The sequence below is a fragment of the Poecilia mexicana genome, unplaced genomic scaffold (genome assembly GCF_051168715.1).
Source record: "Poecilia mexicana isolate PSO_F unplaced genomic scaffold, ASM5116871v1 scaffold_7, whole genome shotgun sequence".
In the NCBI taxonomy this organism is placed as follows: Eukaryota; Metazoa; Chordata; class Actinopteri; order Cyprinodontiformes; family Poeciliidae; genus Poecilia; species Poecilia mexicana.
Genome location: NW_028263376.1, coordinates 27,553,061 through 27,579,689, shown reverse-complemented (window position 1 = coordinate 27,579,689; position 26,629 = coordinate 27,553,061). Strand labels below are relative to the sequence as shown.

Sequence of the window (26,629 nt, the reverse complement as noted above, 5' to 3'; positions counted from 1 at the left end):
GATGTCACTGCTTGATCCATAATTTCAAACAGAAAGATGATGACATAACTCCAAACCTCCCAAGCTATGACAGGCCCGCAGCTAAACTGACAGATCAGGCAAGAACGCCGTTTATAAGAGAAGCACCGAAGAGGCCCATGGTGGCTCTGGAGGAGCTGCAGATAGCCACAGCTCAGGTAGGAGAAGCTGTGGACACGACAAGCTTTAGCTATACAGTCAGAGTGACGAGAAGAAAACTGTAGTCCTGCTTCCAGTTTGCCACAAATCATGTAGAGGACACAGTAAACATGTGGAAGAAGCTGCTCTGATTAGATGAAAGCAAAGTTTGTGAAGAACAAACATCACCTTCAGTCACATGCATGGTCAAGCGGCCACATCATGATGTGGGGATGCTGTTGCTTAAAAAGGGAAACGAGCTACTCAGAGCTGGGATCAGTTGAACAACTCAAAGTCACAGGAAAGAACCTCCTGGAGGCTGTAAAGGAGTTGAGACTGACTCAGGGGTTCTCCATCCTGCAGGACAACACGCCTAAATATACAGCCAATGCTACAATGTAATGGCTTAGCTAAAAAGTGTTCAGGCATGTAAGTGGCCCAGTCAAAGTTCAGACACAAATATAAATGAGAATTTGAAAATGTCTGTTGATAAATGCTCTCTTTTATTCCATGTTGAGATTGAGCTGAAAATAGACAAAGATGTCATTGTCTACACTTTTCTTCTCACATGGACTCGGAGAGGCTAAATACAAAACACTTTTAGACTCGTACATGTGAAAAAGTTTGCAAATTATGTTGTTTTTTTATTGCACTTGACAATTGTGCAGTGCTACGTGGTGGCTGCGCATAAAAATCTTAACAAAATATCCATAGATGTTTGTGATTTTAATGTGATTTAATTGTGTAAAAGGTTTGGGAACTAGAGCACTAGAACAAGGAAGTATCAGCATCTGAATTTACGGCCCGCATAGAGCGGAGCTTGCTTTTGTCTGTTTCTGTGGAGAGAACAAGAGGGAGTCATGGAACTCGCCCGAGAAAGCCAAATGAGATAAGAATGCGTGATGTGAGGATGTCCGGACCAGGCCTCTCTCTCTCTTTGTATCTTTGTTTGTCTGGGACTTATTCCCAGTTTTTCTTCAGTTTATTTTTCCAATCTGTTCCAATTAATCTTCCTCCCCCTCTCTGTCACTCATTCTGTCCTCCAGAAGGAGCATGTGTTGGTTTGTTCCTACCCTTTTCGCATAACTATTCATTTTAAGGAGTTGGAAGTGAAAAGCTCCAAGGGAAATCTTGTTTCAATTTAACTCTTTAGAAAATTTATTTGACTGATTTCACTCAATGTGACTCCCACAATTGTTGGGTCATTTGTATGTAAGATAAGAGTGAAATGTAAGCTTTTTTTGAAAATAAATAAATAAATAAATAAATAAATAAATAAATAAATAAATAAATAAATAAAAATAATTTAATGACAAGCCGAGTTATTTGGTATTTATCAGCATCTCCAACACAGCTGATTTCCATCAGACTTGGAACATTGATGGAACATTCATTATCTTATGACCTAATACTCATTAAAACACCAAACATCAAAGCAGTTCAGTTCTTCACACCACAGAGTGCAGTTTATTTTTCTTGTTTTTATAAACCCAGACACTTCTTCTCATAATGTCACTCGCTTCAGCTGTGGGCTTGCTCCAGACAGTTGTCTGGGGTGGAAATCCAGACTAATGCTAACAATGATTGCTGGATAAATTCAGCTTCAAACACAGATAAACAATTGGAATGGCTCCCCTTTTAGATCAATGGAGGCAGGGTCGTTAGTGTCGGGGACAGATTTATTTAGGACAGCTTAAACGCTGACACGTTGAAGGTGCTGCTAAGCTAGTTAGTTAAATTTATACAACGCTCTTAGCACCAAACAGATGACTGGCATCCCAGCTGAAATAATTACTGCAGGGACAATGTGTTTCTGAATGTGGGTCATGATGCATGGGTTTGGGCTGTAGCAACGGGCTGGATGAAAACACAGGAAAGATGTTGTAAACAGTCTTGTGTCTGCGTGTGTTATAGTCTTTGCCAGCGGTCGTATCGCCTAGCAAAAGTTCTCATACCCTGAAAACTGTTTGTTTTTTTCAACTTCTAGAGTTTTAGTAACTAAAATAAATGTGTCACTTATTTATGAACAAAAAATACATAAATCTGAAAAGTGAGGCATTTGTATTCAGCCCCCTTTTATTCTAAAATGCCCAAATGAAATCATGGGCATCCAACCGCCCTTCAAACTTAATGAGAAAATAACTTAGTTTCACTACAGCGGCTTCTGTGAAGGCAACAGAGTTGTCAGAGAACGTTAAAGTAACAGGATCGTGATGACCCAGGAACAAAGCAGACAGGTCTGGTATTAAACTGACGGAGGAGTTTTAAATCCGACAACTGCGGAAACTCTAACAGCTGTTTTTTGTGCACTTAATGGTTGTTTTGGAGGAGTGGAAAGAAAAAGCCACTGGAAAAAAAAAGGCAACCGCAATTCAGCTTTGTGTTGGTCTGTCGCATCAATTTCTAATTAAATATGTGGAGATTTGTGTTGAGAGAGAAAATGTGAACAGGTTTAAGAGTAGAATCGGTTAATTATGAAAGGGATTAATGATTGATTTATTTTTGAAGACAAATGAAAATAGTCAAATAAAATGCACGAAAAGCAATAGGCAAAAGTAGAAAACCTTTTCCTCACATCGTGTGTTTTACTAATTTCTCTTTATGTATAGATATATATTCAGCTTACATCAAGTGCTGCTAAAACATTCCACCCACCTGAATTACTATATAACATAGTAATTTCTTCCACTTCCACACCATTCCAGCTCGGTGTTTTGACATGGCAAGTTCTGGCTTTTCTTCACCATACCTACTTCAACCGTTAGAGGCAGAGGTCACAGGTCACATTCATCTTTCACATGATGATGGAAGGCTGACCTATTGACTTATGGCTCTTGAACTTTAGGAATTCACACCTGGAAGATTTAATTACAGCTGACATATTTTTTCCTCTCTCTCTTCCCCCCCCCTCCTTGTTTTTGTCTTCTCCTGTCCCAGATGGACCCCGTGCAGAAGGCTGTGATAAACCACACCTTCGGAGTGCCGCTGGTCAAGACCAAGCGGCCGGTCATCTCCTGCAACGTCTGTCAGATCCGCTTCAACTCAGAGGTAGAGGAACACAAGAGAACATCATAGAACCCTTCTGCATGTATCCCACGTGACATAAATGGTTCTGAAAAAATGTAAATGCATTTTACAAATAGTAAGATTACGGAGGGTGTACACTTTTACAAATTATTATGAAAATTCACGGTCCTTATCTGGTTTGCTTAATTAGGTAAATAAAACATAAAATATACAATTAAGCCTTCATTTTTTCTTACCTTTGGCACATTTAGATGTAAAAGGACTTTCTTTCAACAAAGACATCTGTCTCTAATAAGTAATGAGACAGGCATCTGTCAGGAGTTATCACTATTTTATTAAAAAAAATTGTATGTCAATAAATATTTTTGCACTATTCCATAAGCAATGGAACAATCTTCACTGTGTTACATTAGTAAAACCCAGTTTTTTTTTACTCGTTTCCACTATAATTTTTATGTCTTTAGTGATGAACTACAAGTATTTCATACTTCCTTGCCATCACCCTAATATCTAGCTCACTCTACAGATTATTAGATTCAGGTCAGTATTCTGGGAAAACTGCTGCAAAACTTTAATATTACTTCCAGTCAGAAGGAGCATGTTAGTAATCTTAAAATATTCATTTTAAATCTAAATCTGCAAGCACGTTAATGGTATGAATAATTATGGGCTTACCTGTAGAAAGAATCTTGCTATTTTTAAAATATTTGTGAAATGTTTTAGTGCAGTCTTAATCAAGCCAGGCACTTACCTCACTTAACAGAATATTAAACTGTTAAATAGTAATAAACAGCATTTAGGAATGAGACAAATTACCCGACCATCCAAATCACAGAGAACATGATGAATTTGAGTTACTGTTACGGTTCTACAGGCTACCAAATGGAGCTTAATGTTTGGAAAATCAGTTATGACACACTGCAACACGTCTCATATTGCGTTGTGAAAGAATTTCCACCTTTTACGTTCGCGCTATAGAGTATTGTTTTCTCCACATGTCTCCCATTGGGATATGCTGGACTGCTCTCTGTCTCATTACGCCGACCCACATAGCAGACAGTGGAGCAGAGGATGTTGTGCATTTCTCTGGTCAATGTTTTGGCTCATTTGACCTCGCTGGAATTTATTTCAAGACGGCATGGAGTTAGCAGAAGCACCAATCACTGCGGCTTAAAGCACGACGGCATAAACAGCAGGAAGTTTGACTGAGCTCTAAAACATGTCGGGGACAGTTCACATAAACATTACAGACCTCACACCCCCATCACCAACCTGCATATGTGACTGCCAACTGATGAATGAAGCCAAAACTAGAGGTGTGGCATGAATAGTGATGCTAAACCATCTGCTTTTTTATTTTTTTATTTTTGTCATGTGGATAATGAGGATGGAAACATGACAACATCGGTGCAAAAATATCATGTTCACACTGTATAATTTAGGTGTGATTCTACTGATTCTGTCGGGGAGAATTGAGGACTCTGCTGTCCAGCCGTGCACAGTACATAACATTTAGGAGTGGACCGCTGCTATATATACACTGCACATCTACAATCATGGTTTCAGTGTGGTTAGGCAGCAGCAGGGCTGTAATCTTCCCTTTGTAGACTTCTCTTGTTTCCTCAGAGGCAACAGGAAGCAGTCAGACATGTTTACGTAAGAAATACTTTGAGACCTGCTTGCTGGAGATCACGTGCTGGGGGCCCTTTAGTTTAGAAGTTATGGTAGATGTTGCTATGGATATAAATCTGTAAAGAAGAGACATTAACAGCTGCAAAACTCACACGTGTGACTGCTTTAAAGTTGGTATAATGCAACTTACTAATCAGGCAGCAGAAACTTACACAAGAAACGATGGAAATCATGCTCCCTTCTGTTCATGTCTTTAATCATTTTATTTTTGAGTTCTCATGTCATGATGCTTGAGAGATCTTTACAAGAAACTACAATGAAATGTGATTGATTCCTACATGATTTATGATTGGCTCTTTAAAATCAGTCCTGTCCAAATTGGTTCACTTTCTGACCCACTTCCACTCAATTTTCATTTATGTAACATCTGGAGACATAGCAGGGTTCTCAACACATAGCCTAGGGGGTTTTCTGTAGCTATACGGAATACAAGTGAACTTCACTGTAGAACATAATGTGAGATAAAAACAAGAGTAGACACTTCAGACCATCTTAATTTGTGTTCATTGTCCATTCTCTGTTCTGAAGGCAAACGCCAACTGGGACTTTTGTGGATCACATGCATAGAATGCGAGAGTGGTTTTGTTATAAGGGTGAAATGTTAGCCAGCAAGTCATAATTTAAAATTAATTGAAAAACTGACTGTGGTATTGAATTATATAAAGAATGCTAGTGGTTTCTTCAAAGTTATTAGCTATGGTGGGAGGACCATTTCTGCCATCTTGAATTTCAATGACCTGATGAAAATAATTATGTTTCTAATCTTTCAAAACTGACTTCAAAAGATGAACAGTCCACTAGATTTAGAGATGAGCAAACTTTAATGCAGAGCTATCATCATTAGGATTCAAACTTTTTGTAGACTAAAACAAAAATGGTGAGTAGTTTTGAGCGCTTGTTAATTTTAGGTGTCAGTCTGGCTCAATTTTAAGAGCAAGTTGTGCAGGAATGCACCGACTCCTCCCTCACACGATCATTTCAAGCGTGACCAAGGATGAGAGGACAAACTGCGATACATCTGCAAACTAACACTTTGTTACTGCGATGATTTGTTTTCTCTCTAAGCTGGAGAAAAACAAACCTTATTGAAAAAGATCAGCTCTCTGCTCAAAATGTTTTGCTTCTGTAAAGAGCCAAATGTTACAGTAAACCTGAACTTTCAATTTCAGAACAAATTTTGCCTCTACATGACCCCGCGACTCCCTCACCCCCCACCTGCCATTAGCTCTTCTCTCCACTCTTCATGTTTTTCGCTTCCTGTTTGAGCGACCTTCGCCCCGTCTTTCTGTTTTCCTCCCTCTCTCCACACTGCATTATTTACAGTGTGGAAAACCCTAAAATTGCCTGCCACTACTTATTATAAGATGCATTCGTCAAGGGCATGCATTAGCATCTAGCTCCGACAGCAGCTTTGCATCTTGGGAAACTGGTGGAGAGAGGGGACTTGGAGGAGAAGGACAGGAGAAGGAGATGGGAGGGGAGAGTGGGGGGTTTGCTCCCTGTTGTGTGAGCGCTGTGTGGTGGTGTGAGGTGCTAAATGCTGGGTAATGCAGAATAACCTTGGTGGCATGCTGCAATAGTGACGTCACAGTCTCTGTGGAGCTGCATTGGCTGACGTCACAGTCGCTGCAGCAGAAACGGGCTGATGTACACCTCTTATATTTGTCCTTGTCTGCTCACTGCGTGTCTTCTTTTCTCATTTCTTCAACGTTTCCAATCATTTTCCCCGTCTTTGTCTTGTGCCAAGCACAGTGCCACACTTCATCATCTCCAGATAATCCTGTTGTTTAGACTTTATTATAATGAGCAGCAGCATTCACATATCCGGGATACATTTTTTCTGTTATTTGATTTCCATTTTAGTAAAGTTCTATGCAAGAGTGGAGTTAAATTTCTATACACTGTTTCTGCATTATATGACACTTGGATCTCTTGCAGCTGATAGGAGAGGATAAGATGACATTTGTAAACTTCCCTATCTCCCTATATCCACTTTTTCCTCTGAGTCATCACTTCTTTCTTTCCAGCCTCCATAACTTTTTCCACCTTAATCTGTGAGCTTTGCCAGAGTGCTTCAGCATGTTCATTTTGACAGGGAATAGTTAAAATATGAATTTACAGGAAACATGTGTTCCTCAAAACAGTGCTGCACAGGCTCAGAAGGGCAATTTTAGGATTTTGGAGGAGATTTGGTCAAAACATAAAAAGCTGTTATTTCACCTCTTAAGATTGCAGGTGTGCAGGTCTTTCCCCACCTGTAACGTGACGTGCACCTTGTTCAAATCAATTGAGGAAAAACGTTAAATAATTAAAAAAGCATAACCTTTCAGCTGATACTTTGTTGAACCTTTTGTTTTAGAAACAGCAGTCAGTATTTCCTCATTATTTTGTTGCAAAACCGCTCCAAGAGCATGAAATTTTAATGAACTGGTTATAAACTTTTAACAGAACTTGTGGCCTATCCCTTTAAGGTTCGTCCTGACAGTTCCCGTCTGAGATGCTGTAGCACATGAAGCTAACATAAACAACCAGACTTGGTAACATTACTCATCACCCCCTGCCTGCTTTTACCAAGCCAGGCTATCTCCACACTTGAGCCTGTTATCTGCTTGATGTCCTAAGTGTCAGTCAAAGTGTCTAAGCCTTTCAGCGCTCATCGCAGCTGTCAGCTCCTCATCAAGACCAAATCCCTCACTGGCAACTATAAGTAATCCAGCCTCCTGAATCAATACAGACATTGTTGGGCTCTCAGGGAAAATGAACTGGTCGGACCAACTTCCTTAATGGCGAATCAGTTCGCTTAACGTACTTGGGGGAGTCAAACGCAGAACCAAATACATAAGCACCAAATATATCAGCGAGGAGCCTGTTTGTGCTTTTCACTGAATAAGATAAGTACGGATTAAGACACAGCAAATAGGTTTACACACATTTGACTTGTGCATTATTAGACTACGTGTTGTAGTTTGTGTGCCTTCTGAGGTGATTTCTGTTTTGTTTTACTGTCACCATGTTGTATATTTAGACTTTAGGTGACAGCTCTCTGCACATAAACCGCATCCCACCCAGCATGTTGTTCCTGACTCACATACCTCTGTATAGTAACACTGTGGCTAGAGACAGACGGTCTTAATGTCTGTGTAATCTCCTGACAATTGACTCTGTGAACAAACACATTAGCTGCTACGTAGTCTGTCATCAAGAGATCATCTTTACTAGCTTCTGGAAATGATCTATGTGGCATTTTTTTCAAGCCAGGATTTACGGTTGAAGTATATTAAGATAACATGACATTGCGAAATTATTGTTTAATATTGTGACGATGATATTTATTTTGTTTTCCTTTGTCAGGTCCTTCATCCTTTTGTCACTAAAACCAATTTCAGGTTTGAGCATAAAAGGTAGTGAATGTGGAAAGATTTACACTATTTTGACAAAAACACTGAGTCACTGATTGAATGAATTCAGCCCAGATCTTAAGCTCATACAACTTTTGAGATTAATTGGAGCATAAAGAGTAAACCAGGTCTTCTCATCCAACATCAGTGTCTGATCTCACAAATTATACTACTGGAAGGATGGTAAAAATATGCATAATCTCAATCCTAAATCTTGTGCAAATGTATACCAGAAATAGAAAAATAGTAAATTTAAGAATGATCAATAGGTGGGATATGATTCTAAAACATAGCAATTCAAATCATCTGTAAAGTGAAGTCCGACAAAATTTAACCCCCCAAAACTTTAAAGTAACTACTGAGGGTTTCAAATATGTTATAATCTCTAATCAAAGTGCATCCAGGCAGGTTCTGTGCTAGGAATAATTATAAACCCCATCATAGACAAACATGTGATGGCTACCTGCACACCACAGCAAAACAAAGATCGATCAAGAGGTAGTTAAATTAATATCTTATTTTCTTTCATTCATTAAACAAGTCACCCAACCTGAAAAAGTAAGTAGCTCTTACAGTAAGAAAAAGCTCTTGTTTATTGGCTTGGTTCATAAAGTGCATCTAGATGGTTACAAGAAAACCTAACAATAACAATACCGCTTGAAGAGCCACAGATGAAGCACATTTTCCCTGGCCAGCATGTTTTCTTTCTATGTGTAAGTACTACTCGGTACAATCTTGTCCGCTACAGCAAGTCCTTCGTTGTTTGCATTCCAAATACGTCTTAAACTATGTGGCAGGTTTAATAAAAACATCTGCCACCATGTCTGCTGTTGGACATTACTCAGTGGCATTCTTGCCAAAGAAAACGTCCAGAACAAATTAAATAAAACGTACAGTTGACATGTTTACATTTCATACTGTATACTGAGGTCTTTAATGAAGTGTTCCTTCTTTCCGTCCTTTCAACAACTGTATGAAACACAAACTCTCCTGTGTAGTCGCTGCCGGCTGGGAATTCTGCTCCCCATACTGGTAAAACTAAACCTCGCTGTTATTGAGTTTGCATTCCAACCTCATGGCCTCTCTCTCTGAATCTGTTGTTTTTGTCACTTATTCAATTGTACTTTTTTTTCCTTCTTCTTTTCAGCAGTCTTCAGCTCTGACATCAGAGCTCTAGCTCCTCTCTGACTGACACGCATCTTTTCCTGTTGAAATTATCATCAGTCCTCTCTCAATCCATCAGAATCTAACATTAAACAAACGCTCCAGCAGCGAACTCACCGGCCTGCGTTTTAGGGAACTAACTGCAACGTGGTGAGCCGTTTCATCATAAGCAGCGCAGATCCTCTCATCACACTTTGAGTCATGCTTTCTCTGGACCTGTCTGTCTGCGCAGCACACTGATCCTGATCCTTTCATCTTTGAAATATCAGGTCTGCTTTACTACATACGGGCTGCTCAACATGTGTGCTAGAACATCTGTAAATTATTGCAGCAATCTTTACGCAGTATGTCCACAGATCTCTGTCTGTCTGCCAACAGACACCTTACCATTTCAAAGTTCTGTTTGTTTCTGACGGGCTCAGAGAGGTGCTAATGTGTCGTGCCTTTGAGCGTTTCTGCACAGCAGTGACATAAACACTGAACTTGGCGCTGTTGTCTGATGTAATCCCCACAGAAGTAGCGGCAACTATAACTTTTTAACTTTTCAAATGCGAACAAATATAAAACTTCAGCTGTCTCCAGCAAGTAACATTCTTCCCCATTCTTCTGGCTCTACAAAGCTATTCAAGTCAGTTGCAAGCAATATACATATGTGTATAACAGAATATAATAGAAATATTGCAGAAATAATATGACAGGATAATTTCCTAAAATGTTTTTTTTCACATTGAAAAAATACAAAACAAAACAAAAAGAAAAATGACAGTTGCTTTTTTCAGTTATGGTGGTGGCAGTGCAGGTGCACGTTACTTTTTCAAATTACCAAAACACTTCCATCAAGACTGGTTCCAGGTGTTAAAACTGATTAGAAACAGATCAGTGCCTTTGAGCTTTCTACTACACCTCCTCCTCTTACACCTCTTGCTGTTACGCTAATGAACTCTAAATGACGCAGCATTCAAATGTTCTCATTCTCTTCTAGAAAAACACCATTGTGAAGCCGACGATCTCTTTTTACCTCATTTAGGTTAAATAAATAAAACTCTGCTGTTCTATGTTTTATGTTCAAATTAAAAATTCATACCCATTCATCAAAACGTTGTGGTGTTAAATTCTATCCGTATTTACGTATAATCAACGTATCATTGCATCATTTTATCTTATGGTCCTTTAGTCTACCTCCTCCTGAAGCCTCCTGTCTGCCTATTGACTTCTAAATAGATTAGTTAACATACTAGCGTACGGCCATGGTTTCACCAGCAGGCATGACAGAGGATCTAATCCTACCTGTACTCAACTTGTTGTTGTTGGTGGTGTATTCTTTCAACATACAAACTTGCATTCCTTGTCGTCTCTCAGAGCCAGGCGGAGGCCCATTACAAGGGGAACCGCCATGCCAGGAGAGTCAAAGGCATTGAAACGTCCAAGAGTCGCCCCCAGGAGGGGGACAAGCCTCACGCCCTGACCCAGACCTCATCCCCGTCTCCACCTGGAGCCCCTGGCATTTCCCAGGACTGTGATCCTGGCAAAGCAGGTGAGAGAGCAGAAGACGTAGAAAGAGCCTGTGCGTGATCCTCTAATTGCAAACATAGTCAACTTGTTCCACACAGGAATGTATTCGGGGATTAGTGTTCATGTTATACATGATGGGAAATATGCTGGAATAACAAATTATTTTAATCGCTGTGGCTTTGCAGTAACTTGCTCTGAGGAAAAAAAAAAACAAAACAAACAAAAAGAAAGTTCTTTGTGTGGTTGCATTTGGCTGCAGAAACTCCACCTCACGAAGCCTGCTAACAGATTATTATACAGTTAAAAATATTTTTCTGATTCACAGCTAATACCAGTTTCAGTAAATCACACTGAGCGTGAGAGTCGAGCCAACAAATTATTATAAATATACAGCTGCCTGGATACACACCACTAGGATGCTTTTCTCACCTTTTGTCACATTCCAACCACAGACGTCAATGTATTTAATTGGCTCTTCATGCACAAGGTAGTTTTATAACTTTGTAGTGGTAGGAAACTGATACATGGTTTTCAATTATTGTTTAACAGAAAATCTATACCTAAAAAGCATTTGTGATCACACCTTTTACTCTCATACCCCCTAAATTAAAACCTGTAATCATCGAATTAGTGAACAGAGTCCAACTGAGTGGGCGTTTTATTTCCACAACACAAACTTTATTCATGTTTACAGACACTCTGCATTCAGTCAGACTGAGTTGAGGCTCAGAATGGCAGCAATTTCAGACCTAGTAGATAAACCCCAGTTATGACTCCAGTGAAGACACATCGCATGGTTTTCCTTCCACTGCAAAATGACCCAGTACTTTTACATAAAATCCCAATAAAATACATTGAAGTCGTTAGATATGACATGACAATATGTGGAAAGGTCGAATGGGGGAGTGATTACTTTTTCACGGTGGTGTACCACTCCTAAATGACCTTCTGGAAGGTACTATGCAGTTTGTAGCTGAATCAGAATAGAACATGGCGTATTAGTTTAAACATGGTGGTAATAGGTGCTAATACTGATTGATTATAAATAAAGATGAGACTACAATATTAGACATGGATGGCACAGAGTCATAAAGGACGGTGACAGCAGCTGATCTGACTTTAATGAGACTTTATTTACTTTTGGCCAGATGATTAATGGTTAGGAGGGACAGTGCGAGCTCATTTCTTAGCAGAACATTTCTAGCTTTACCCCTCCTGTCTTAGTCTTAGCTCTCCTTCCCTTTGTATTATTTCAAGCGATAATTCGCAGTACTGTCTGCATTTAGCCCGTCTTCTTTTGTGTTGTCGAGCTTTCCGTTCTGTCTGTGTCGCAGAAGGTTTGGATCAAACACCAGGCGTTGAATAGACCTGCCACGTTTCACTGACATTTACAAAGGTTTCTGTAGCTGACTGTTTACAAGACATTTTCAGGGTACCGATGTGGGACCTCAGTGCAAACATTCAAATGAGAAAAAGGGGGGAAAAGAAAGAAAAGAAACTCCTGTTTGATAAAGACCACCAGAGCAAACATCTTAGCATTTCCCTGCCTTTGCCTTGGTACATTTTTTATTGTAGCTGGTCCCAGAAAAATTGTAGCTCCTGTTCTTTTTAGTCTTTTTTCCCCCTCAGGGGACTTATGGGATCAACCCCCTAAATCAGTCCCCATTACTGATATTTCTGAGACAAGAACCAACTGAACGAGAGACCTGCCATGATGGAGATCCGAAAGTAGAAACATGTGAAAGAATGCCTTTTTCCATCCAAGCCTTTTTCTCGTGACCCTGGAACCTTGCCTCTTCCTGATCTTGCAGCATGCATGCTGGGTTGTGCGTGCGTGTGTGTGTGTGTGCGTGCGTGTGCGTGTGTGTGTGTGTGTGTGTGTGTGTGTGTGTGTGTGTGTGTGTGTGTGCGTGTGCGTGTGTGTGTGTGTGTGTGTGTGTGTGGGGGTGGGGGTGTATGTGTGTGTGTGTGTGTGTGTGTGTGTGTCTTCAGATTGATCTTCAGCTCAGTGGTGGCTAGACAGATTTCTGGGAGCATGCAGCTGTGCACTTCCTCAACTGGGAAAGCATTGTCTGGGGACAGACACTGTGATGTGGGACGTGGAGCTCGCTCTGGGACAGACACAGGAGGTTATAGCCATAAAGTTGTGTAAACATAAATAAACAATATGGTCAAGCAAAAATATTCAGATGGAAGAGTAAAGTTCCCACAGAGGCTTAACTGCCTTTGTTTTTGACCCTGATTTTTTTTTTTTTTTTTTGGTGTAGAAGATCTTTTTGCTTATATCTGTTTGACTTTAGAGAGAAACAGATGTAAAGCAGTAGCGGCCTGGGCTACCATGTCTACACCGACCTTCGTTTTGTGTGTGCCATCGTTTTTCATTAATACATCAAACGCAGTCAGAAGTGACGACCGCGAACATGACATTTGGGGACCTTGCTGAGGGCTGAAGCTGCGAGAGGTTATGATCTGAATCCTGTCGCCCGCTCAACAGTACAGTTCACAGAGGGAGTTTTACATCCCTCAGAGGCTTTGTGGTTGTTGTTGTCCCTAAAGAGGAGGCCCTTGGCTTTGAGGGATTTGGACATGGTGAGAAGAGGTTTTGGCGAGGCCTGCAGTAGAGAGCATGGCAGCTGTTACACTACTGGAGAGAAACTCGCCCCCTTCCTCCTTCGCCTTTCCTCTTTATCATTCTACAGTCTGACACTCCTACTTTAATGACGGACCACAGTAAAACCACCCTCATATTACAGCACACAAACACTCACATACACCCAAGGTCAGTTAAACAGATGACTTTCATGTGATGGCTTGGGTTGCACAGCGGGGACCTGACGGTAGAATTGGGTTACGCAGAGCTGATAGTCTTTCATGCTCCGTTTGTTGAGCCAAAGTCTGTTTATACACGTTTCGTTTCAGCAGGAGTTTCTTGGGTCAAATCTGTCTGAAACAGTTGCACCTAATAAAACAAGATGCACGTTAGTTGCTAGCTGGAATGTCTCGTTGCATGACTCAGAGTTCACATTAAGAGCAAACTGGGAAAATGCATTATGGATGCAAGTCTAGCATTGGGTTCCGTTCATCTTTAATAATTAATAATGGTTGCAGAATCCACAGTCACCTGCTAGACAGGTTTATTTGCACTGCATGTGTATTAATAGATCCTGCAATCTTTCTCATTTTCTTCATGATGTAATCATAAACTTTAATGCATTTATTTGAGGTTTTATTAAACAGGTCAGTACAAAGCAGTGCATAGTTTGTAAGGGGAAAGGAAAGTAAAATACTGTTTTGTTTATTTAAACTTTAAAAAATCTGAAAAGTGTGCAATGCATTTATATTTATTTACCCCCTGTAACTGTAACACTGATGTTCGCTTCAGCTGCTACTCTAAACATGGATTTCAATAAAGAGGAATGGCCTTTGACTGGACCATTCTGACACATAAATGTACTTTTATCTGAACCATCCAACTATTAGACTGGCTTTATGTTTATGATGACTAGTTTGCTGGAAGTTTAAAGCGTTTTGCAGCTTCAATCATGTTCCCTGCCAATAACTCTATGTACTGGCAGACAGGTAATGTTTTGCATGCAGGCCAGAAAGTTTAAATTCGCTCATCTGACCTGCATGATTCTTCCACCACTAACTTTAAAGATGGCGACGGTGCAGTCAGCTGCAGAGCATTTGGATCGGCATCAAAAAGCTCAATTCTGATGCCATTTAACTCATTCTTCTACGCTTACATAAAGGAAGCGTAAAAGCCATGCCGGCTTGTTTTCCACAAGCCAGCATGGCTTGTGGAAAACTGCAAACAACTTCTCATTGCTTTCTTCTCGCCACCCTATAAATGTCAGCGAGAGCTGTTCTGTCGACAGAGTCTTCGATCTTGGCTTGCGGTCTCTGTAGCTTCTTTAGCGTTAACGTGAGGCTCTTGGCTGCTTATTTTTGATTAATGCTCTGCTTGCCTGGTCTCAGTTTCTGTTGACGGATCATGACTTTGGAGGTTTGGTGTTGTGTTATAAAGATGGAGCGAGCAGCGCTCTGTGACAGTTGACATGATGTTCGTAACCAAATCCTGCTCTGAACGTTTCCATATCCAACAGCTGATTGTTTACTGATGTTCTCTAGCAAACATTTGAGGCCTTCACGTAACAGCTACATTTGAGATACAATCACAGAAAGTTGGACCAAATACACTAATTTGGTTATTCAGTTCAACCAACCGCACAGTATTTAATTTATCACAAAAAAATCCCAATATTTTTAACAAATAAGAACTCTCATTAATTATGCATCACTTCTTTATGTCTCCTCTTTCCACAGGATTTATTACCACACAATTTCTCATTTAACTCTTGCGAAATATACATAAATAAAAAATAAATAATCAGCCCCACTATTATTTGCAATCATATATTTTTTTCCTCAACATTTCTTGTAGCTCAGAACAGATTTTAACGCGTTCTCCTAATGCAACCTTCGTCTATTGACAACAAATTGTTGTGTGGAATTTGTTTGCATTCGATGAGATGCTTTGGTCAACAAATCCTTTTCCTCCTGGGCCCATCCAATAGGTTGCTAAGTTTAATTTCCCGAAGTGGATTAAGGCCAGCACAGACTCACCAGGGTAAGTGTAAAGCATCTGGATTGAGTTATCTCACCCCTCATGACCTCTCCCCCAATAATAGGAACTTCCTATGCTTGGCCATGAGGGAGCTGCTTTGTAAATGATTAAGTAGACTTACAGAACATCCACAGTTGTAGGAGAGTCGGATAACTCTGGCACAAAGATTGTGCAAAAGAAAAAAAACAAACATTCCTTATGGAGTCTACGGGTTAATATCAATATATCAAACAAAACGGTTTTAACTTCACATAATATATGAAGATTTTATATAATGTCATGAAAATTGTTCTTTGATTGCTTTAACTGTTGCAGAATGATTTTTTTTTTTTGCCCTCAGTGTTGAAAAGCTTGAAAGTGAAGTTGTTTTATTGTAAATATTAATACAGGCCCTGCAGGGTGTATCTAATTAGTGCATGAGGAGAAACAGAGAGATGTCTGTCTGCAATCTCAGACTGGGATTCTAAGATTATTTCTAACTACTTGGCAACACACTCATGTTTTTTCCTGACTGATTATGAACCAAAACATATGTTGTGCAGGGCTTGCATGTTTTCTAAAACAACTATTAATACCGAATTTCTTAATAGACTTCTCAATGTCGCATGAGAAGCCAAAGCAGAAAACAGATATATATTTTTTAAATTTCTTTTGAATGCACATATGTTGAACAAATGTTCGTTGCATCGCTGCAACTGGAAACCAGTATGGAACAAAGGAATTTTGATTTTGGGAAGCAGTGGACAGGAACACACTTACAAGAGCTTGACCGAAACCGGCTGAAAGGGGAGCACTAACCAAAAGGCACCAATTACAATATAATCACATAAGCCTACAGATGAAATAAACATATCATCTATCATTGTGGTATTTCTGTCACAAAAGGCAATGCTGTATGAGAACACATAGATGTGAATTAGGCATTTCAAGCAAACAAAGCCTACTTTCCAGAAATGCTGTACAACGCTCCTTTAGCTTTACATGCAAGAGAGGCTTTCTGGTGCCGATCATCAGATTGGTTTCTGTAGAGTTTGGGTACGGGCCACACAGTCTCTGCTTTTGAGAGCGTATGAATACCCCACCCAAATGCAGGGGGGGGGATATTTTTTTCAGCACTCTCTATTTAGTGAATACCGATGGTCTTGATTGTGGGTGTAGCTGACCAGAAACACATGTGTGGAAATGTATACAGCTATTCTGCTTACTGGCGTCCCTGCTAAAAATGCCTTCAAATACATTAACCTGCTTTTGCAGCTCTTTAATCTGACATTTATGCTTTCAGTAAAACCCTTAATTTAAGTGCTTTTATTCAACGAGGGAAAAGGATTTAATCTTAAGAAATCATAGTTGTATAATATCACCATTGTCACAGTCACTTGGCACCTGGTTGGAGCTGACATTGAGAAGGATATATGACCATTCATCTTTGCTTTTTCTCAAGAGTTCTTGACCTTTGTTGATTTCTCTTTTCTTCAGCTCACCCCACAGGCTTTCCTTGATTTTAGGTCTGGTAGAAGGTGTAGTTTGTGTCAGGTGAAGCATTTCTAAGTTGATTTGACCAGATGTTTTGGATCATCGTCCCAATAAAGACCACAGTGGTGACCCATTTTCAATTTTCCACGGTCAAGGTTATGTCATAGAATTAGAAGTTCCTGGACAGTCTTTAAAAAAATTCAGAAAGCCCAGATAATGACATTGTTGCTTTTTTAAGCTTCTAATTAATTCTCAACATTTAGGTTAAACTCCAGAAGATGTAGTTTTTATTTTTCTATTTTTCTTTTCCTTTCCTGCTTTATTAACTTGAAAACAAATAACAATATCCAAATATAATTGAGGATATAATTGAGCATGCTCAAATTAAATTCTAAATTTTCAGTATAAGAGCATGGATCCAATGCAGGATTTTATTTTAAGGATTTTTATGCATCATAACTAAGAGTGGGGGGGCACTGTATATGGTAACTGATTAAAAACAAGACAGAAGTGTAGATTCACACAGGGAGAGGCAGTTTTTATGGGGGGCAATATGCCCCAGGATGTCAATAAATAAGGGGGTTGCACATATGCTCATTTAAAGCTCGTCTTAAAACCCATCTATTTTACTTGGCTTTCAACTCCAGCGGGATCCAGTTTTAAATTGTATGTTGGTTGGTTTGTTTTTAAACTGTAAGAGTTTTTATTTTTTTATGTTTATTTTTTATTTTTTTATTGTTATGTTGTGTTTTAATGTACAGCACTTTGTATCAGCTGTGGTTGTTTTAAAGTGCTTTATAAATAAAGTTGGTATGGTATAATACAATGTTGCCTCATAATTAGGCCTTGAACAACTTCCTTGTTCCTTGTTTGTATAGCCGTTGAAATGTTTTGCATTCCTTAAGGACTGTAGGAAAATAAGTAGGACTGGAGAAAAGAGATAAAGTTTCCAACTAAATTAAAAGGCTTTTCTATTATTTTTAGCTCAAAATTTAAAATATTTTTGACTGATTAAACCAAAACTAGAAAATGCTGCTCTGAAAACAGATGCATTAAAAAGGAATCTGAGATTTATGAAGCCTTTATATTACTAGTGAACATGCAAAAACTTTAATTTTGTATTATTTTAGAGTTCATCCCCTTCTTGCCCCCCTTCAACATACAGACTGGTCAAAAGCCTGGATGGTGCATAAGGAAGATGTTGCACCAGGGCACCGTTTCTGCAGGAAGCACCACTACACACACAGGCAAAGATAAAGCATGAACTAAAATGACATCAGGCTTATAAAGCGCTTTTAGGACCCTCAAAAGACGTGTTACAATGACATCAGTCATTCCCATTCATGATGACCAGCTACTGGATTGTATCCACAGCTGCCCTGCGGCAGTCTGACAGGAGCAAACTGGCTCCTATACTGGCGCCACTGTTTAATAAAACGCTTCTGGAATTTATGAACTTGAATCATCACTGTTTTAACCAAATCTTTTTAAAATAATAATAACAGGTGTTTTGGAAGAAGTAGAAACACACTGTGGTCTGTGCTTCCTATTTGTCTCTTTGGTAAATGTTAACACAGCCAGACCACATCAAGGAACGATGAAGCCCTCAGACATGTTGGATGCACATTCCTCCCTTTACACACATCATTCTGGTATTTCCTTCACTGTATAACTTTAATTAAAAGGCCTTTTCCAAACCCATTATGAATTACAGCGTAGTAAATTTAAAAAAACAGGTTGCAAAAAGCTTTTTGTTGGTTGGTTTGATCTACGGAGCGAACCTCAACTGCCATATTCAACAGGGAGTGGTTGACGGTATGGTTACATTTAATAAAATTATATTTTGTTTCAACTACTCTGTTGGCTCTATAAAATTGGGTATTTGACTAATTTTTTTATCATTTTCTCTTTCATTTCCCCAGATGATACACGACCTCTGTCGCAGTTAAGCGAGCCCCTTCTGGCTTCAGGGCCCCTTCCCTCACTACCCAATCCACCCACCCCGCCCATGGATTCCCCCCTGACGTCAGTGTGCCCACTTCTTCCAACTCAGACTCTCCCCTTGATCCCCCCGGCCAGCTCCTCCCCCGGCTGCGGCAGCGCCAGCTCAGACCAGCCCGGGTCTGGACCACCAGCGTCAGGAGTGTCAGCCGCTCCGGCTTCCAGCAGCCCGTCCAACCCGGAGACGGAGGAAGACAAGGCCAAAAAGCTGCTGTACTGCTCACTGTGCAAGGTGGCTGTCAATTCACTCTCGCAGCTGGAAGCCCACAACAAAGGTGGGTAATAGCTGCATTCTGAATAAAAAGAAAACCCCAAAGCATGCTTAATGTGTGCAGACAGATGAAAGTTGATAGAAATTCAAATGTTGCAACTTCGTAAGTTTAATGAGTCTCTTGGATTCTTCTAAAATACTTGTTTCTTTGTTTTCTTAACATATAGAATTCATCAAGAAATGCAAATATGTTCACAGGCAATTTTATGATTTTCTTAACTTTGAAATCTGCACATGGAAACCTACATGCAGTTATAAATCAGAGATGCAGCATTCAAAATATTTTTTGTAGCCTTTTTGCCTTTGAATCTTTATATAATCCACACTGTAAACTGCTGATGCTGGAGAGAAATCCCTATGAGGGTTTTGCTAGTACTGCAAAGCCATTAGCCTCTCATGGGATTCTTTAAGTGGCTAGCATTACTTACACCACAATCTATATCTGTAGAGAACATGTGGCTCCTAACTTAACTCAAAAATTCCCAAAAAACCTGTTTTCAACTCTAGCATGTTTTGACGATAAAACACAGGAGCTTTGCTGTCATACTTCTAGACTCCCTGTTACTTTCTGAAAACCTGCGCTCTCTTGCAGACTGAATTACCTGCTAACATTATGGAAAGTAAAGGTTTCATCGAAACAGCTTCCAGATACCTGCATGCCTTTTGACTTAATTTTTAAACACTTCACTAATGTTGCAAAATCAGTTGCCCAGGTTTTGTTCCTTCAGTTCTAACGTCAAAACTCAGGAGCGTTTCCATTGTTTCTGTGATCTGTTAGCACTTTTTCATGATGTGTTAACTGATTTGGGAAATAGTTGGATTTTTGAGTTTCTATCTGTCCACTCACCAATTAGAATTGATTGGACTAAAAATCAATCAGTTCCTATCAACATCTGATTTCTATGTGGATCTTAAAGCTTTAAATGAAGTGTTGAACGTGACACAACAGAGCACACTAAGAACTGCACTGATCAGCAGAGAGATGATCTGTTTGACACTGACATTCCTGGCCCATGTAACTGAGAACTTCTTTCTAGGTTTCAAGAGTCATCTCAAAGTGTTTAACCTTGTGTACTACTCAACAGAAAGCTCACTTTCTTCTCTCACATAGGCCTGTAATGTTTGACAGAGCCCCAAATCCACTGAATCAAGATCAGTTCTGCCATTTCCACCAGGTCTATTATCTATACTCTCTGAAAGTCCTCTGTCTAATCGTTTTCATGATGATGGCTGGGTTGTGTAGCCGCTGCCAGAGGGATGTAAATAGGAATATACAATAGCACTGGACACATTATACCAGACAGCTCTGAAACACGACACATTCTTACTGTAACAATTATCCCTGAGATGCCAGTTGCTCACTTTAATCCTTCCAGACCCAACTTACAGTAAGTCTGCATGCAAGACGACTGTTTAAAAGTTTAAAAAGCATTAATACCTAATAAATTTCAATGGGCTATATTGGGATTGTATTTCATAGACAAACATGTACTGCACAATTGCTGGTGGAAGGAAATGATACTTTGTGGATTCGTATCCAGCCCCCGTTACTCTGATTACTCTTCTCAGTATGTGTGTGTATGGGGGGTAAAGGAGGCCAGGGGTGATAATACACACCACACTCTAGAGATTTTTGTTTGAAAAACCACATTGTTTTCACTTCACACTTAGATAATTGTAACATTACCATGTACAAAAAAAAAAGTCAAAGCTGCCATAAATGCTCAGCACTGAATAGCAGCAAGAGACACAGTACCATAACGAATTGGCAAATTATTGATTAAACTACATCCTGCTCATCCTGGGGGATTAGACCCAGCTTCCTCAGCCAATAAGGCCATTTTAATGTGGCATAAGCAATAGCAAGGCAGTCACTACCACCATTATAGCACAATTTTCCTCGATTTTATTTTTCACCCCCTTTTGATTGACTCCTTTTTCATTTATCTGCAGGCCAATTTGTGTTGCATATCTCCACTAGGGCTAGTGTTTCTCATCAAAATGCAGATGCATGTTTAAAGTGAAAGAACACACAGTACTTTAATTTATTAACTCCTAATCACAGTGCTCGGTCTCAGCCTGCTGGGTATTTCTAGAGTTCAGGGCCTGGAAAACTAAAAGTTAAACCAGCTGAAAGTTGGCAGAAGGCAATATGGAAACAATTACCCTCACTCATTCTTAAAATAAAAAACTCATACATTTTCAGTTTAAAAATAAAGGATGTGTCATGCAGAGACAGATGCTTGAACCAAGTGCGTGGCAGATGGACTAACACCCAAAAATGGGGGGAAAAAAAACAAAAAAAAATTACAAAGTGATTTCATTCGAACATTTTGTTTTCATTCCAAACATTTCCTGTTTTTGATTCTTGGAGTGAAAGCCATCCACACTTGTGTTCATGAAGTGCGTCAAGCTTACAAAGACAAACGGATCTCCAGGGCCATCCTCAGTGCTCAGACCAAAATAAAACAGACAGCACATTTTTGGCTTCGAGTAAAACTTATCAGTGCAGTTGCGTCCCTGCAGCGACGCCTCCACGTTCTCCACACTCTCATAGTTTCTCCTTCCTCTGGGTGACCTTTGCTTTGTTCAAAGGGATTTAAAAATTTACTCAAATTCAATTGAAACTGTGTCAAAGTTAGAGCTGATGAGGGTTGAGTGGTTTTCTTTCATTTCTGGGGAGTGTAGTATTATTTCTATTTTTAATTTAATTTTTACTTGTTTTTAATGTCTAATTCAAAATGTCTTCTGTATTTTAACCCAATTTAGTGATTCACTTAACAGTATTAAAAGCTTATATAATCAAACACTTTCATGACAAAAATATTTAAAAAAATATCTTGGAAAGATGGCCATTTTTTAACTTCCCTAGTATCTTTTCTGCTTTTTGTTGCTTTTTGTTGTGGAAATATATATTTTTTTCTTTCTCACAGCTCTAATGGTACATAATGTACTGTCATTTCCAATGTTTAATTTTTATATTTTCAATAAGTTACTAAAGTATCAACATAAGAGGATACTTTTATCTGATGTCTCACACTGACTATTTCACAGCTTTCGTCTTACTGCCACCTTGTGGACGAAAACTTTATCAAACTGAAGAGTTCTGATTTCTGTTCCACTTTAGTGGTTATTGATTTACTGATGAAGCCTCACAGTACTTCACAATATTGTCAAGTTTAATTATTTTTCTTCTATTTCATTGTTTCTGCATCTGTAATTTGAGCCGAACAGTGATGCATCACATTTTAATTTATTTTATAGAGGAAGCAGATGATATGTAGTCATTTTGTGATAATGGAAATTTAGCTAACCTGCATTATTTTACCCTCCATGTTAAAATTTTTCTATCCAGAAGACTTTTACAGAAGGTTTATTTTATTTTATTTTTTTTCCTTTTTGTTTGTTTGTTTGTTTGTTTGTGTGTGTTTATCTGCCTGCAGGCACTAAACACAAAACCATACTGGAGGCACGAAGTGGGCTTGGTCCTATTAAGGCGTACCCTCGCCTGGGTCCAAAGCCCAGTGGAGAGCAGGGAGGGGGGCCAGTGGACCCCAACACTCAGGAACGAACCTTCCACTGTGAGATTTGCAACGTGCGGGTGAACTCTGAACTGCAACTCAAACAGGTCGGTGGAAGATTTTTTGTCATCCTTCCCTTTGCGTTTGAGAAGTTTGTATTACATTGTTTTCCATACACTGAATCTAAAAAAAACATAGATTTCCTGAATTTAAATTCGGACTTCACAACGTTAGAAAATCTTGTGGTAGTCAGTGATGTAAATTTTTTTTAAACACAACTCATAGTGGTGAATGAAATGTTTTTGAATCAGTACATAATCAAGAAAAGTATCCAAACCACAAACTTGGTCTCCTTTGTTGTGTGTTTTTAGCACATATCAAGCCGGCGGCACCGGGACGGCATGGCAGGAAAGCCTAACCCCCTCCTCAGCCGACATAAGAAGCACAGGGGCGCGGATCTGACGGTAACGACTTGAGTTTCATCACATTTCATCAAACAAATATTGATAGTTTCATTTTTTTAAAGGAAGATCTTGAAGCTATTGATAATACTAAGTCATACTGTATTATGAAGGAACTGTGACCCATATTGCAAGGAGTTTGCAGAAAGCCGAGAACAGCTAGTTGGGTTTAAACTGATTTTATGAGTTTAATATAACTTGAACTGAAAGCAATTATTTCAGTGAGACACATCAGTATTTGACATGCTTTCTCATGAGACCATTGACTCTTGCTGTTTTCTGAGATGAACAAGTTCGCTATGCTCTCTATTCCCAATGACATGCTTCAAGACTGTAACACAAATAACCTAACCATAAATAGCCTGTAGGAAAACCCAAACATTTACTCCACAGTTGCAGAGTCTCTGCAATTATCTCTCAGATCAACTGGTGTCTTCAGTCAGACAATCTGCAGCCAGTGGGAAGAACGGGGAAAGGAGCTGAATCTGAATAAGCCTTCAAAGCATCGCACTACTCCTTTGGTTCTCTCACCCACCATATTTGAGATGGAGTGGGAACTAAACTGCTCAGCCCATTTTTAGCTAAACCTGTGCCAAATTAAGTGTTGTGAATGTGTCGACATTTAATATCTGCTTATCAGGGATGGACATTTATTTATTTTGTTTAAAAATGAAGAGAAACAAAATATAGTTGTGATAAAAAAAAATTTGACTTATTGTCCGAAAGATAAATTGTCTAGATGTTGCATGTAAAACCCCAAAACTGAAAATATACTTTGGATCTTTACTTTTCACATGGTAAGTCAAATGAGGTGAAGTATTACTGACAGTAAATTCATAGAACTTAAAAAACTAGATTTTTACAAGGTGTTGAAGAACATCTGCTTATTGATAACGTACTGATGCTTTTGAACTGATCACATTGTTCCTGTCCTACTTGCCTCTCCACCCTCTGGTTTCTGTTTTCAGTCTTCTTTGACCTTCTCCAAGGATCTCACCAAAGCTTTGGGTGCGGGGCTGTTGCCCAACCCGTTGGCCGTCGCCGCAGCCATGGCCGCGGCTGCATCCTCGAACCCGCTGGCTCTCCGCGCAGCTGCCCCTGGCCCTCACACCCACCACCTGTTGCAAGGCCCACCTCTCAGCCACGCCATCTTGAGACCCGCCCCTGGGCCCATCCGCACCACCCATGGGCCGATCCTCTTCTCTCCTTACTGACACATCGTCCTGTGACTTCACCCCGTCAGAAACATCCACTCCAAAAGCACACTGTGAAGCTAGAAAAAAATAATAATAAAAAAAAAAGATCAACAAACAGCAATTGTTAAGGGGGGAAACATCCAGTAGTTTAAATGTCTGATAGAATAGCAAGGGAAAGGAACAGTGGGAAGGAGTACAAGTATTATGTGTCTCTTTTTCCCTTTACCTAAAACTCTCCGCTCACTCGCCTTCTTTTTCAAAGGACTTCTGATGGCTCTGTAGAAAAGATGAGTGAAGGAGAGGATTCATTATGCATCGTACTCTCTTGTACATTTCCCATTTTCCCTAGTCCTTCCCTTGCACTGTGGCCAAAACGAGGCCACCTCAATATAGAAAAAAAAAACAAAACAAAACAAAAAACTCTTTCTAGAAATGTCAAACCATGCATAGTGTTATCATTACTATTCTGGCGCAGGGGATGTTTCTCCCTGTTGTTACGGCTCGACTTCTTCTCGTCACCCTATGCACCTCAGAAACCAGGACAATAGCGTTGCGTCAGTAGGGTAGCTGCTTCCTTCGGTCTTTGTTGTATCCGCCGCGGCTCGCTGTGGCGCTCTCCACAGTGCTGTGCGCTGTCCTTCTCTGCAGCCAGCAGCTCTTCTATTTGTGACACTAGGTCCTCACTAGATGCAACATGACTTTGTCTGACAGGCCGGCGGTACTCACAGCCGAACACATCAGACGGAGAAGGTTAGGAGAACAGAAGAGCGACTGTAGGGGATCGCAGCGTAACCCCCCCCTTGTCATTGCCAGTGAAGGTGAGGTGAGAGGAGGGTCGGCGCGGGTCGGCGGATGGATTGACCACAGGAAGCATGCAGACGCACACACACACACACACACACACACACACACACACACACACACACACACACACACACACACACACAAACACACACGCATATAGTCCAGAACAAATCTGTGTTTTAAAATAGATCGCACCAACTAACACTGCTGCAGGGCATGTCTGCCAGCTTTCATAACGGTCAGAAAACGACGTCAAAGAAGACGAATGGGGAGGGCGGAAACAGCTGGAGTCAAGCTTGTGAACATGCCGCACTGCTGTATTTAACACATGACAGTCCTATACAGCTCATAATATGTTCAAGGAAAGGATGTTCTCTATAGTGTTGTGGTTTATGGTACTGAAAAGAGCCCAGGTTATAGTTGCCGTTCTCTTTTCCGTTTACATCATCACCCACCGCGCTCTTTCCTCTCAGGCTGAATTACTGTGTAGGTGGTCAGGTATGACTTAAACCTGACCTCGTGTTCGGATCTATTTATGTTGTTCCTGCATGCGTCCTTACAATAAGGCTCTTCAGGGACAAACTTTAGCATCACTGGGTTGAACCCTTTCATTCCTGCGTAGTCGTCCTCTTCCTCCTCCTCCTCACCTGGCTGATACCCAAAGGTTTGTTTGTTCGGGTCAATAAGAAAAAAAAAAAGTGCGTCGGACAACTGACAGACAATAAACTGAAAGGGAACCGGATGAAAAGCATGCTTTCTTAGTTTAAGATGATCTTGAGCTGGAGTCATACGATAAAGGTCCCCAGAAGCAGAAGCCCAGACGTCCAGCTCGAGGCAACTATTGGTACTTCCTGTCTTACAAATGAAAGCCATGACACGCACCATGATTTGTTTTCTTTTACAAAGACTGGTGAGCACTTTGTTTTATCTCGGTTTGGACTGTTGCTTTGTGTTTATACTGCACATGAAAAAATGAGCAAAATCGGGAGGGGTGCGGGGGGGGCGGGGGAGGGGACAAAAAAAAAAAAAACATATAATATTTTTGTAGGTAGGAAACGTTTATCAATTCATCCATGAGAAGGAAGTGAATAGAAGGGGTTGGAATTATTTTGGTGGATATCATAAACGAGCCTGACACACTTGTGCGTTCTATTTGTTCTCGGAAGTTGGAAGATCTGACTTATAAGTCATCATTTTGAATTAGCAATAATTGTTAGATAGTATCTCATAATTATGACTGAACTATCTCATAATCACAGGACAACATTCATTTTTTTCCCTCTCAGTGTTGGAATTGGGCTTCAGCAGAAATGTCTGGAATGCCAG

General features: G+C 40.0%; 1 protein-coding gene across 2 annotated transcripts in view; it reads left to right on the top strand.

The window, feature by feature from the left end:
* The window catches only part of znf385a (zinc finger protein 385A), a 78,269-nt gene extending 51,963 nt beyond the window's left edge, over window positions 1-26,306 (top strand). For both annotated transcript variants that reach the window (XM_014992099.2, XM_014992100.2), the window contains 6 exons: window positions 3,094-3,204; window positions 10,797-10,971; window positions 18,972-19,325; window positions 22,765-22,949; window positions 23,214-23,306; window positions 24,272-26,306. In XM_014992099.2, coding sequence (XP_014847585.2) covers window positions 3,094-3,204; window positions 10,797-10,971; window positions 18,972-19,325; window positions 22,765-22,949; window positions 23,214-23,306; window positions 24,272-24,517 — 1,164 coding nt within the window. In that variant the 3' untranslated portion in view covers window positions 24,518-26,306. The remainder of the gene's footprint in view (window positions 1-3,093; window positions 3,205-10,796; window positions 10,972-18,971; window positions 19,326-22,764; window positions 22,950-23,213; window positions 23,307-24,271) is intronic.
* The last annotated feature ends 323 nt before the right edge of the window (window positions 26,307-26,629 follow it).